Below are 13514 nucleotides of genomic sequence, written 5' to 3'. Positions count from 1 at the left end.
ACTTAAGCCTACCAACAGTATGCCATCTTCTTATAAATTCTTAAAGATTGACTGCAGTGTTTATATTGGAGCTCATGATTTTTCCTTCAGCTTATAGACTATGGCAAGTTTGTTGCCTCTCTGGTAGTCATTATTACGAAATTCCACCAGCCACAAATTTGGTTTGAACCGCCCAACTGTCTTGAAAGTGATTGTGGAGGAGAGCCAAGCCAGATACATAGTTAATGATATGGTGGGAGGATTAACAGGATTACGTAAACTTAGTCTCAACTGTAAGGAGTCTCCCCTTAAAAACACTACTCTTTCCTAAAAGATCATTTTTTCATCATTACAGAGTACGTGCAAAGTGATGATATCTGAGAACAAATATTGAGGACTTTTAGCCCTCCTATCTGGTTTGTAACCACCATGCTGTCTCTTTGTCTTAGTTTAAAAAAAAAGAGTGGTTACCTTTTTTAGTAAGTGTTCTTCATTTAGATGTGAAACACTCTTCTTTAAGTAATTTTCTTGCCTATTCTGAAGTCAGTGTTCATCTTGATTTCAGTGCACAGGAAGTGAGGGAGAGTCAGGGATTTCACGCTTTACATGGTGCAGGCATCATTAGCTTCCCGATGTAGTATCATTTTAGGTTTTTTGGTTCAGGTTCTGGTGTTGAAGTAAACCTTTGTAGTACTCCCTGTACAGTCCTTCTAATTTTGTATGTAAGATTACAGTGAAAGGCTACAGTTAAATGTGTGTGCTCTAATTAAGGTGATTTTTTTTAGAATCACAAGATACAATAATTAACTGAAGAAATTTATGATGGAACAAGAACTTATTGAAACCACTAATCTTTGCACTGCCTGGAGTAAAAACTTGTAAAAAATTCTTTTGTCAGTACATAGACATTTTTGTGAGTTCTGAATGTATTGGAAAATTATTCTATTATAATGACTTTGGTGCACATACAGAGATACTGATTTCAGGTGTAGAGCTTAGTGGGACAACCTCTATGAAACAAAACTTCCTCAATAATTCTAATTTTGCAGGTGAATTAGTTTTTTAAACTTGAAAAAGTATAGATTAATATTGCTAATGATTTCCTTCTTTTGGTCATTGTAATTGATACAGATTTTCTTTCTCTTAGATACAGCATTGCTGTAGTTGATGTTTAGCTATCTTTTACTCACACTTCATGAAGTATTTTCTGGAACCTTTTCACACATGATATTCTCAGAAAATACAAAGTTCAATGCCTTCTCTTGTCTGTTTTCTGCTCAGAACAAATCCACTGAAAAAATCGTATCACACCATTCTTTTTTACAGAACGAACATAACTTGAGATCTTATCCAGGAAAAATGAATTTATACATTTTTCTCTGCATATTTGGCTAACCAAAATTAATCATTTTTGTTTTTTGAGCAGTCACCATGTTTCAGATTCTGGCAAGCTAGCAAATTTATCAGAAATAAAAATGAAATAGGAAATAATCATGAAGCTACATTATAAAGAAAAACTAAAAGTTAAAGAAAAACAGAAGGGTGTTCCAAGTATGTGTCATGGGATGCTATTAAGAGTAGTATCACAAGACCACCTTTCCCTCTGCCATTCACTTTTCATTGGGTTTTTCCCACTCTTGGAAGCAGGTAAAGACAAGGTTGGGTGGCCTGTACTTTCTCACAGCAACTTCTTGGTTAATTTTCACTCTTCTTGTAAGTATGTGCTTACTTGTGATTTATGCCTATTTTTGTCTGAATGACAAATAATATATATAAAAAAAGTTAAAACAATATGGAAAATCAGTGTTGAAAGGAAATACACAGAATTCTGTAAATTGTTTTTCCTTATGCCAGAATATATTTTCTCATGGAACATGAAAATCTTCAGTGAAGGTTATAACAAGTGTGGCAAGTCCTGTGTGAAGAAGAGCATCGTCACTGAACTCTATACATTCTCTTTCCTTGTAATTTCTCCACTTTTTAGTTGAGCTATGCTGTGTGTTGGTGCACTGAAATCAACAGAAGGAGCATGATCTTAAGAGACTCTAGCCAGCCTAAGCCTGTAGAGGAAAGGCTTCAGGTGATGCATTGTTTCTTAGAATAATATATTGTCTTATTTTCCCCTTTTTAGCCAGTTGCAACAAGAGTTTGTAGAAACAGCAAATTGAAAATTTGAAGCGTCTTCAATGCCATCTATGCCTTCAGTACCATGTTATACACTAGAATTTTTTTTCCTCCCTAGAAAAGGGATCTTGGATGAATATAACGAGATCACCAGTCTTGTAACAGAAGAGATTGTGAATGTCCATAAAGACATCCAGACCTCAGTGGAACAGATAGACCCTAACTCTGAGTATAACGACTTTATAGATACTCACAGGTAAGCATTTTCATCTCATGTTTCTTCTTGGGAAAACCCTGCATTAAACTGCAACTGCTTAAGTGGTCAGAGGTATTTTCTTCTGTTTGGTTCATTTTACATTGTTACTTGTAAAACTTCATCCTAATTTGAAAATTGTTCTACTTTACACATCCAGAAAGCTGGCTGAACAGTCTGTTAGGCTGGCTCTAGAAAAACGAATTTCCAATTACATGAGAAGAGCCATAACTTTGATACTGACAGCAGACTACACATTACAGTCTGGACTCAATGTGAGCCAATTTACTGTTTATTTGGATGCAGTTTGCATTCTGAGCTAAACTTGTTCTAGTTTGAAGTCAACTCTAGGTACCTTTGTACTCTGAGTTGGTGCAGCTTGAGACTTCAGAGCATGCAGATAATGCAAGGAAGTTCTTACTTAGAAAGTGTATTTCCCATTTTTGGAACTATCATTCTGTTTTAGTGTATGAAGAAATATCTCTAAGACTTCTTGCATTATCTTTTTGTTGTTGTTGTGTGTGAATCATGTGCAGGTTTATAATGGTAGCAGATAAGATTCACCCATTCACATTGTTAGTCTTTGAGAACCTTTATTGGGCTGTGAACTTGATTCAAAGAATTGTAGTCTGTTTTATTAATTAATGAGATTTTAGAATTATGTTTTTTCACAGGAAAAAGAATATGTATCCAATTGCTATCTATCCTTTTATTTCATATATAGTTTTAACTGTAATCTAGTTAAATACTTCAAAACCTTATGATTTACTCTATGGTCTACTCAAAGATACATGTTGATTTTGAAATTATAATGATTATTTACTGAATTAGGTCATCAGATGTTGTTGAACAAGAAATAGAATTTGATACATCTTTATTAGAAGAAAATGAAAACCTTCAAGCTAATGAGATCATGTGGAATAATTTAACAGCAGAAAGTTTGCAAGTCATGTAAGTCTCTTCACAAATCTTTCATCCTTTGGAAATGCTATTCTATGTTATATCTATGCTCACGCAGATCCTTGCATGGCTGTGTCTCCATTTTTAAGGTCCAGTTTCAAAGTGTGGTGTTTTCAGGCTACAGACCCTTTCCCATGCTGGTTGTACTGTTTTTTGCACAAATTCCTTCTCCTTGGTCTCCTCAAAAAGTTGCCATTATTTTTAATGTAGGTTATTCTCTGTGCAAGTTAATAAAATTCCCCAAATCTGCCATGAGTCCTCCTTGGAAATGTGCTCATTCATTTTCCCAAAAATGTTTCCACATCTACTACCCTAGGAAAAACAGCAAAATATTTTGATGAAACCACTGAGCAGAGTTATGTGGTCAGCGGTTTAAATCACCATGTAGAAAATTTTCTTGAATAAATTTATTTCTCTTGCTTTTTAAGTGTTTGCTTTTGTTTTCTAAAGGAGATTGTTTTTCATTTGTGTAACCGTTAGAATACATTAACTTAGTAACAGTTGTATAGCATTTCACAGAGCTTTTAGCTGTTCGGGGCAATGAACTACTTCTCTATGTGTTTTGTTAATACATTGCCTAGTTAAACATTTTCATTTTTTTAATCAAGTTCAGCTTTAATCATTTGTTATGGGGAAGAAATTGTACTGCTGAGATTATTCTGTTAGTATATGATCAGCCTCAACTTTTGACATAAAATGGTCCTGCATAGTCACTTGTTAGATTGCAGCTGTTAATCATACATTAAAAATGGGAAATTCAGAATTTCATTGGTAGATGACGTTTTTGCTGTGTTCTCTGTATTTCAGTTCATGTTTGACTTATTTTAAGTATTTTCCCCTTAGAAAGTATAACTCATGCAAATAAGACATCAGTGATATATTCTGGGAATTTTTACATATGGTTTTTGTTGGGGAAGATGAATCAGGGGAAACTCAGGCTACACCTCAAAGGAGGTTGAATAAAACCTTGTATGTTTATAATTTTTTAAAAACCGCTGCAGAAAAGCCTAATTCCCCCATTTACAGAAGCAAGTACCTGAACCTGAGCTGCGCAGAATCATCAAAAGAAGATAGCCTGCCAGAAACAACTCAAGAAAAGACTAGACTTTTATTATTTGTGCAAATGCATGTTGTTTTTACCCTTTTGCTCTAGTTTTTGTAGAGAGCCTTTACCTATAGATCAACCAAAGACAAATGCCTGGGTTGCTTTAGCCAAGTCTGCAGGCTCTGACACCATCTGCTTATCTAACAGAAGCCCTGACAAACCGTTTTCAACCTGTTTATTTAGAGTACCTTTCCCAAGTTTTAAAAAAACTCCTTTTAAAAAATTATTAGCTGTATAAACTTACCCGACTATTCTTTTTCTATTCATAAACAGTTACAAAACTTAAGAGAGTTAGCTAACCAAATTACAACAAATGACCTATCTTGACAAGACAATTTTTTTGACGGTTTGAGCCTTGCACCTTAGCTAAAGGAACTATGTAAAGTAGGCTTGATTATTTTAATAGTAATAATTGTAGTTTTAGCAGCAATACCCTGTATACTTCAGTGTGTACAAAAAATAACTAATGGGACAATTTCTAATATTTTAGTTGTTCATCAGAAAGGGGAAATGTTGGGGAAGATGAATCAGGGAAACCTTATAAACATGATTGTTTAGCAAAAGATTCTGAAAATATGAAACCTATAATAGAAATAGAAATAGAAGCTTACTTTGAGTTGTAGGATGCCGAGTCTTAGTTACTATATAACCTGAAAACAATAGCCTAGCCAACTGAAGGAGAATCCCTTTTGATTGAACAATACCATTCTGCTGGCTAAGGGATCCAAAGGTCAATGTAGCAAAACAGAAAAGTCTAAAGAGTAGTTTTTAGAGTTTAAAATATAACATAGTATGGTAAATGTAGTAGTTCTTATGGGCTATATGTAGATTCTATAGGATTTTGTGTCTTGTATTGGTTGGTCACTGTAAATTAGAATATTCATCACAAAAAGAGATATAATGCACTGTAAGAAGGACCTTGCTCTCTATTCCTGACTCTTCTACCTCTCTTAGCTCTTACTTCTTCCTCTCAATTCCTTACTCTTTGCTCTGCTCTTACCTCTTCCCCTGCTCTCTGACCCCTGCCACCTTGCTGCCTTGCTCCTTTCTCTCTTAACTTTTATCCCCTTGTTCATTTCCCCACTCTCTCTGAGACTTCCCTCCAGCCGAGGCTGGTGGCTGAAGGCAAGGCCCTTTTTACCCACGACCCATGCAATAAAACCACGTGTTCTAGAATATCTCAGGTCAGCAAAATTCCTTCTCCCTGCCATCTGCAAATAATCCTACAGGTTTTCTTTTTTTTTTAAAATTTCATTTGCTTAATCAAACCATGATCCTTATTTTTTGTAGGTTTTTCTGAAAACCAAAATCAGAGTGAAGTATTTCAAATATAAACACATTGCAGTGTCTTCTAAGTTACTCTAATCCTTGTGTTTTCTCAACATGACAGAAACTCTGGATTTTATTAATTCCTTTTTAAGGCTGTTAGTCATCCTCTCTTTTTCTGTATAATTTGATTACTTTTTGTAAATCTATTCCATTCATAAGGATTGAAATACTTTTTTAATATGAAGTATCTGCCTCCTTAGTCATGGAGCAGCTTTGTCTTATGAAAGGATCCCATGATAATTAAGCCCCCCCCCCAATTCCTTCAAACATATTTCTCTTTTTAATATATTCTGCATTATTACTATATTGAGATTATTCCTGCTTAAACTCTGTAGATACTGTACATCTTGGTGTACTTTGCACAGTAACAAGAAATATATAGATACTGAGCCTCCCTTTTCAATAGAATATTAAAATTTTTGAAAGATTCTGCCTTCTGTAGCTTAAAAAGAAAAATTCTTGTTTGGCTTGTCTTTTGTATCCAACTGTTTAAAAATGAGACAGCAGCATATCTAAATAAAACAGATTAAATGTTGCTTTTCTTATAAACATTTCTGATGAAATATATAATTATGTTATAAATGTATTTCTATATATTTGCCTACATATATACATTTTCAGTACAATTTTCATTGTGTTCTGTTGCAAATTTTACATTCATTCACTTGAAATGGTTTTGCAAATTTGAGTGAGAAATTTTATGGTGTGGCATTATTTCTGGAACAGGAATCAGGTAGCTCTCTTAAGTATTGCTGTCTTTAAGGTGTTCACTTTCTGCTATAGATTTGGGATTCTGAGAAAAACAGTTAAACCATATTGAGTCAGACGAAAGAGACACTCAACTTTCTTCATTCCTATGTTAGACAACAGGGAAAAAATTTTGAGAGGAAAGGAGAACAGGATGATCATATAAGGCTATTTCCTCAGCCTCCCATAATTTTCACCTCTGAAATATTTTGAGCTACATGTTTCTAATGGCTGTGGAAATAGTATATAATATTCTTGGAAGTACTTTTCTTCCATGATCTTTATTCATTCAGGTTCCGTGTGTAAAAGTACCTGTTGCCCATAAAATTTTTGGTCAAGGAATTCCAGAAATTAACTTCCTGTTTTGGGAACCTGCTGCTATCTTCTTTAATTTTATGGCTCTTTAGCCTCTGTTTTGGATGAGAAGAGGGGCAATCTATTCCTTTCTGCCTATGACAGTGTAAATTTCTGTTCAACTTCTGCTCTGTGATCTCTTTATCAGAGTGATCTTTCAGCTTTGGTCTGTCCTTTCACAAAGCTTACTCATCCTTTATCCATCTGGTTGTGTTTATTTTAATGTTTTCAAGGTTGCTATATTGGTTTTGAGATGAATGACTAGAATTTCACAGGTAATCCTGATACACAGTTCAGAGGGAGATCTTCCAAGGTTTCCTGTGGTCTTACTCTGCTTTGGTTTTAACAAATCCTAGAGAAGCATTCAATTTGATTTTCTGACCCCAGCAGCTCATCAAGCCAGTGTTTTCAGGGAATCATCTACTGTGTCTCCAAGATTTCATCTCTGAGTGGTAATGGTCATTTTAGAACCATGCTTCTTCTCTACATAAATAAAGCTTTGGATTTTTTTCCCCCCACTGTATAAATAAAACTTTGGATTATTTTTTCCCCACTATATATTTGCCTATTTCCATATGTGGTGAAATGACAGCCCAGGTATAGAGTATCATAAGGTCCAGAATAATCCTTTTTTATTCTTAATGTTCAGAGCCTTCCTCCTACCTCAAATAACGTTATATGATCAGCATTCTTTGTCACTTTTCAAACTGTCCTTTTATTTAGATTACCATGATTGTATTAGGCAGTGCAGATTATTTATGAAGCTCCACTGTACACTGGAACTCTAAAAGCTGTTTAAATCCTGTTTGTCCTTTCGCTTTTTAATGCAGGTGAGAACACTTCATTTTTTGTTAACAGTTCTGGGTAACTGTCTTTACTCATAGGTCTTGTTAACTGTGTTTTAGATACATTGTTACAGTCTTGCCTTAAAGCTGCTGCAGCCAAAAAAACCCCCCACAGGTATTGCTGTCAATTGTGTATGACTAGAAATTTGCAAGTAAGTGAAGTATACTGTATCATTTATCCATAGTTGATGACTTTTGAAAAGTCAGCTCTGGACATGATGAAGCAATAGAAATTTGACTTTCGATCTTCAGCGTTAAATTTATGGCCATGGAGCTTTAAAATGCTACATTATGTTTCTGCAGAGGGAGAACTACTTTCAGTATCTACCAAATGAAATAAGTGCACATGGTGGATTTATTTCTCAAACATTAAAAACATTCTAAGACATACATTGATGTATAATCAATAATATTTAGTTGAATCAGCTATTTTATTGAGTATGCAATGGAAAAGTGACATAGTTGTTTACTGATTTTAACAATATGTATTTTAAGGGAGCATGATGAGAAAACTGGATCTTACATTTTAAGATAAACTTACACTTATGAGTAAAATTTCAACAAAGGGAGGTAGTTAAAAGTCAGTTTTGACTAGCTAACCTTTCTAAGGAATGAGTTATGGTGTCTCCTGATAGCTGTCACTAAATAATACTGAGAAATTCTGTAAAGTGTAGTAGAATAAAAGTTTATACTTTGAAGAGACATGCATTAAAAGCTGAGAGGAGGCAAGCAGAATAAGCTGAAGGTTGATCAATGAGCATAGTAATATCCAGTTCTTCTGAAACGTAAGTTCTCTAAGATCAAGCATTTATTTTAATTGATAGTTGCAGCAGAACAGAGCTTATAACGAAAGAAATATGAAAGGAAGCTTTCCAGGTAGGGGTACTGTGTGATTTTTAAAGTGTTATAGGGATTAACTGTTAAGTCATAGAAACCCTTTTGTAAACTGGTTGTATCCAGAAGGCAAATATGACACCACAAGAAAATTCCTTTGGCAAACTACAACCAAGATGATACAAGATGCAGAGTTGTCAGCTGTAGCCAGTTTGGATGAAAGTTATTGTTCAAAAAAAGAATAGATGTTGAGTGCAAAGAGGCAAGTGATTTTGGTGTACATGGTAATTTATTTTCTTTTCTCTAAGATAAATAAAAATGTCCTGAAGTATCTCAGAAGTTTCAGGAAGAACTGCATCAACTTAATGTTTTAATCTGATGCTGCAGTATAAAATATAATATTTTTGAAGTGGTGAAATAATGAAGATGTTGTGTCTGCATGTATATACTCATTCCTTCTAAGATGAAGTCTTATCAATTTGGTTTTAATTTCATGACTGTTGATGCTTGATCATTAGGTAAAACATCTGTTTCCTCTAAATCAGTTGTTAAGAAAATACAATGTTGGTTGAAATTTTATTTAGAAAGCTGATCTAAAAGCAGTTAAATTTTTTAATTACTTTCTTTAGCAACGTATTAAAATAAAAAAAAATAGCTCGTAATAAGTTGGAGACCCAGTATAAGAAAACACAGAGAAGTTCAGCATAGAGATTTTGACAGCCTAAAATTAATAAAAATGTATATAAAAGCTGTCAGGATGTTACTTTGAGGGAAATGTTTTAAGTATTTATCTTACTTAAAAATAAACACCTGTAGAAGGTTGTTTTGGGAAATAAATTTTGGTCATTCACTCTATGGCTTTTTTTAGTAATTTTAGTCTCCTAGAATAAAATGCATGACTGAGTGCAGATCATATATAATCAATATTGTATAAAATATATTGGGAGGAGAGGACTGATTCAGTGTTTAGAATCAAATAATTCATTTTGGTAGATACAGATGTGTGGAACGTGCCTCCTAGATAATTAGAGAGTTGCGTGTGCCGCTCCCTGGTCTGGAATGGTTTTGGGCCGTAGATCTCTGCAGTGGTAATTACTACATATATTTTGTTTCTGTGTCCACTCTTCAGTAATTTTATTGAAATTGGTCTTGAAAATGCAAGTAAATAAAGTAAGGTTGTTAAAAATGTGTAGATAAATGACAAAAAGGAAACAAGATGTACATGCTTATTAATTTTTAAGAGATTGTTCTGAATTAAAAAATTTCTTGATTGATATGCATTTTAGAAGTCATCATTATGTAAGACATGTATATACATTGTTCAGAATGCAAATGTTGTTGTACATTCATGATTTTTTTTGTTATTGGAATATTTACCAGGATAATTATGAAGTGTCAGTAATGGTTTTAAAGTGTAACATCCCTTTTCTGTTAGTATTGAGTGGTTTTGTACAGTTTATTGCTACTTTGAATTAACCATTACCAGAGATTATAACCTAAAAAGGATAATTTTGAAGAAAGATACAGTAGCTATTACAACAGAAAGTGTTCGTTTGTACTTTTGCTATTTCTAGAAGTGAATACAACCCAACTGCTGATTCTGTGTATGTATTTGACAGATGCTTTTTGAGTTGGAAGGCTTTTGTCTTTCTTAAAGCATTTCATAAATTAGCAATGTATTAGGAAGGCATTAATTTGTGGAAGTCATCACATATTCTAGAAAAAATATTTTCCTGGTTGGAGAACCTGCAGGCAGGAGATCATTCTGTAAGCTTGTATGTATACAGAGGCTTATATAGAATATCTAGCAGTGCTGATTAACAATGTAAAGGTCTAGCTACACAAAAAAACCCAAAACAAACTATCATCAAGCACTGAGTAACATAATCTAAAATACAATGCTCTTTTACATCTTCAGGAAAAAGATTATAACGTTTCCACATATATACAGTTTATGCATTCATAGCTTGGGTTTCTGAAATCTGTTTTACAGGTTAAAAACAGTAATAGAAGAACTGATGCAGACACAGCAAAACCTTTTGAGCAAAGAGAAACTTGTTTTGGAACTAGAGAAAAAAATAGAAGAGTCATCTAAGACATGTGAAAAGAAATCTGAGTAAGTTGAAATTAAATTTCAAAATACAATAATTTGAGGGGGGAAAATGTCTATAATGCAATTTCTAAAAGTTAAATAAGAAATTGCCTTCACGAATCTTGTTCTGCTTTTGCGTTTAGCAGTTACTGTGAAAAACAATAAGTTAGTTTTTCATCTCTAAAATAACCAGTGCCTACTGCAGACCCCAACATACTGAAGAATTGAGCAGTTCTGTAAGTTTAATATAATTGCTGTAGGTTGACGTGGCTCAAGAGCTGGAGCTTTCATTAATTCAATTCGACTTGATTAAAGCAGATGAGAAGTTCTGTTGCCTCTCTGTTTGACAGAATTCCATGTGTTGGTGTGATTCTGTGAAAGGCTTTCATAGTCATGTGCAAAGCTCTTTCTTGTGCAGTAATATGTTTGCAACTTGTCAGGTTAAGTTCATTCTTTTTTGCATTTCCTTTTCAAAAGTGTAAATGTAAAAAATGTAAATCTCATACCCTGTGTACTGCATAGTAAATTCAGAGATTAGTGAGTGTTATCGTGCACCATAAGTAAAACATTATTATAAGAATCATTCTTGGGCAACGTCTTCAGGTTTTTCTTCTACCTTTGGTGAGAAAAAATACTCACATACTCTTCGAAACTGATTTCAATACAACAGTTAAATAAACCTTTTGTCTGTAGTGATATTTTTCCGATTGTTGTTGCAAACAATCTTAATCTTACTAATCTGATCATGAATATGCGTTTCCAGTACTGGTAGTGAATTGGAATGCAAGTCCTTCAGGTAATCGTTCATTCAGTGAAGAAGTTTTGATGATCTTTGCTGCCAGAACCTTGTCACATGAAACATTGTATAGTATTTAATTCTCATCCAAAACTTTATGTATCTGATATTAGTGTTTTGATTAGATATTTCATGTCCTTTCTTGGGTGAAGTTCACATGCACTCACAGTGTGTTTTCCAGTTTTGGCTCTTAACCTGTCTTCTTTACCGTATGCTGCTTAAAGGATAAACTATATTTGAATAAGTTGAGTTTGATGGGGTGTTCTTTGTTTTTTTCCCCCTCAGTATTGGTTTGTTACCAGTTATCACTCCCTGAAAATAGTTTAGACCATGGCTGTATTACTTACTGTGTGAAGGCTTCTCTGACTGATCCTGTTGCAGATGTTTGTGGTGTTGAGAAGGCGATTTCAGTTCAAATTGCTCCAGTATCTGTTTGTCTTATTAGAAGCTAGGGAATCTGACTTAGATATCTAGTTGTACAGTGGAGGCTTCCCTGAAATCATCCTTGTTCTGATTTGTCATTGGTCATGCCTACCTCCAACAAACTCCCTTTTCACCTTTTAGCTGCAGTGCAGAGCGATAGGAATGTTTCAGCATATAGTTACTGTCCCCAGAATATCTTGTCCAACTCTGGCATTGGGTTTATTTATGACTGCATAAGGTCATACATTATGGCAGTGTCTTGGTACTTTTATCCTGGCACTAATATCCCTTTCCATCTTCAAATGATGGTATTACCTTCAACACAGAAAATGTTTTAATTGTATTTTATTTATATATGTGTATGTCTAGCATATCATCTGCCCTTCCAACAGGATAGCATATTGAATATTGTGTTTTGATTTAGTTCACCTTTTTCCCACTTGCTCATATGTTCCCCTGGTCTGCAGGGATCCTTCACACAAGATCTCAGTCTGTGAAGTTGGTAGTACCTATTACTTGCAACAAGGACTTCAAAGTTTGCATTCATGCAAGCCACAGGCAAATAATTTTATGGATTCTAATCCCTCATTCATGACTGGAGTGGCAAGCACTGAAAGTTGAATTTGGGGAACCAAATCAGATTGTAATCCATTTTGCCACAATTCAGAAAGAGAATAGCTTGTGAGTGACTTTTCACTAGCAGACTATGTCTTGTTATCTCTGTGTCCTGATCGGTTGAAACCACTCTGTGTTTGGGGGTGCCCCTCCAGCCAGTGTGTATTCACCAAAGCCTTGCTGATGCTTGAAGCCTGTTATTTTCACATGGTGATGTCCTTTTTCTCTCATAAAGGAGACCAGATGAAAACACATTATCTTCAGGATAATTGTTCATTTGCTTCTCTAATGCTTTCAAACACATGCAAGCTCATGCCAAATCTCAGTTTCAGATTTGAGAGTTGTGTCTGCTACCTCACACTTACATTTTGAATGAGCAATCATTTTGCTAATGGTGTGGAGTTTTGCTCATTATTGACTTGATATAATGCTCACCTATATGGATATGATTTGTGTATTTTCCTGCCAAAGAGGATTTTGTGACAGGCAGTTCCCCTCTTACTTCGAAATTCGTTTGAATACTCGTTTAGCTGAGCATCACTTTCTGAAGGATCAGTCCCTAAATGAACAACTTTTGCCTGCCTTTTTTTCTTCAAGGGTAGGGCTTACAGGAGGGCTTGTCTTCGAGGGATTAGGCTGAAGACACAGAGCGACAGAATACTATGATTTTTTTTTCATGTTGTCCTCATTCTTCATGGTTCTGGTCCATTTACCTCCTTCATCTGTTCTTGTAGACTGTGAGAACTCTGCATCTCCTTTAGTCACTGAGCTCTGGTTCAGTTCTTTTAAGGGTGTCTGTATTATACTGTGGGTGATTCTGTCTCTTAGGCGGCTTCTGCCAGTCTTTGGTTTTAGCAGTTCTTTGGGATAATAGAGTCTTCTGGGTACCTGCAGAGGCTCTAAGTGCATGTCCTTCGATGTGATTTTATCATGACTGTCTTGAGTATTCACAAGTATGACCGGTATTCAGAGGGGAAGTACAAAAAGAAGCAGAAGATGAAAAGTTGCTTTTAGCTCCTCATAAAGATGAATTTCTCTAGCTTCGTAAGACAGTTATA

General features: G+C 34.7%; 1 protein-coding gene across 4 annotated transcripts in view; it reads left to right on the top strand.

The window, feature by feature from the left end:
• The window catches only part of FER (FER tyrosine kinase), a 164031-nt gene that overhangs the window by 40101 nt on the left and 110416 nt on the right, over positions 1 to 13514 (top strand). For all 4 annotated transcript variants that reach the window (XM_066181840.1, XM_066181842.1, XM_066181843.1 and 1 more), the window contains exons 7-9: positions 2222 to 2359; positions 3188 to 3307; positions 10524 to 10646. In XM_066181840.1, the coding sequence (XP_066037937.1) occupies positions 2222 to 2359; positions 3188 to 3307; positions 10524 to 10646 (381 nt within the window). The remainder of the gene's footprint in view (positions 1 to 2221; positions 2360 to 3187; positions 3308 to 10523; positions 10647 to 13514) is intronic.

This window comes from Chamaea fasciata, unplaced genomic scaffold (genome assembly GCF_029207755.1).
Source record: "Chamaea fasciata isolate MVZ Bird 193981 ecotype frontalis unplaced genomic scaffold, bChaFas1.0.hap1 SCAF_4, whole genome shotgun sequence".
Lineage (NCBI taxonomy): Eukaryota > Metazoa > Chordata > Aves > Passeriformes > Sylviidae > Chamaea > Chamaea fasciata.
Note: the sequence above shows the minus strand (reverse complement) of the source record. Positions and strands in the feature narration are given on the sequence as shown.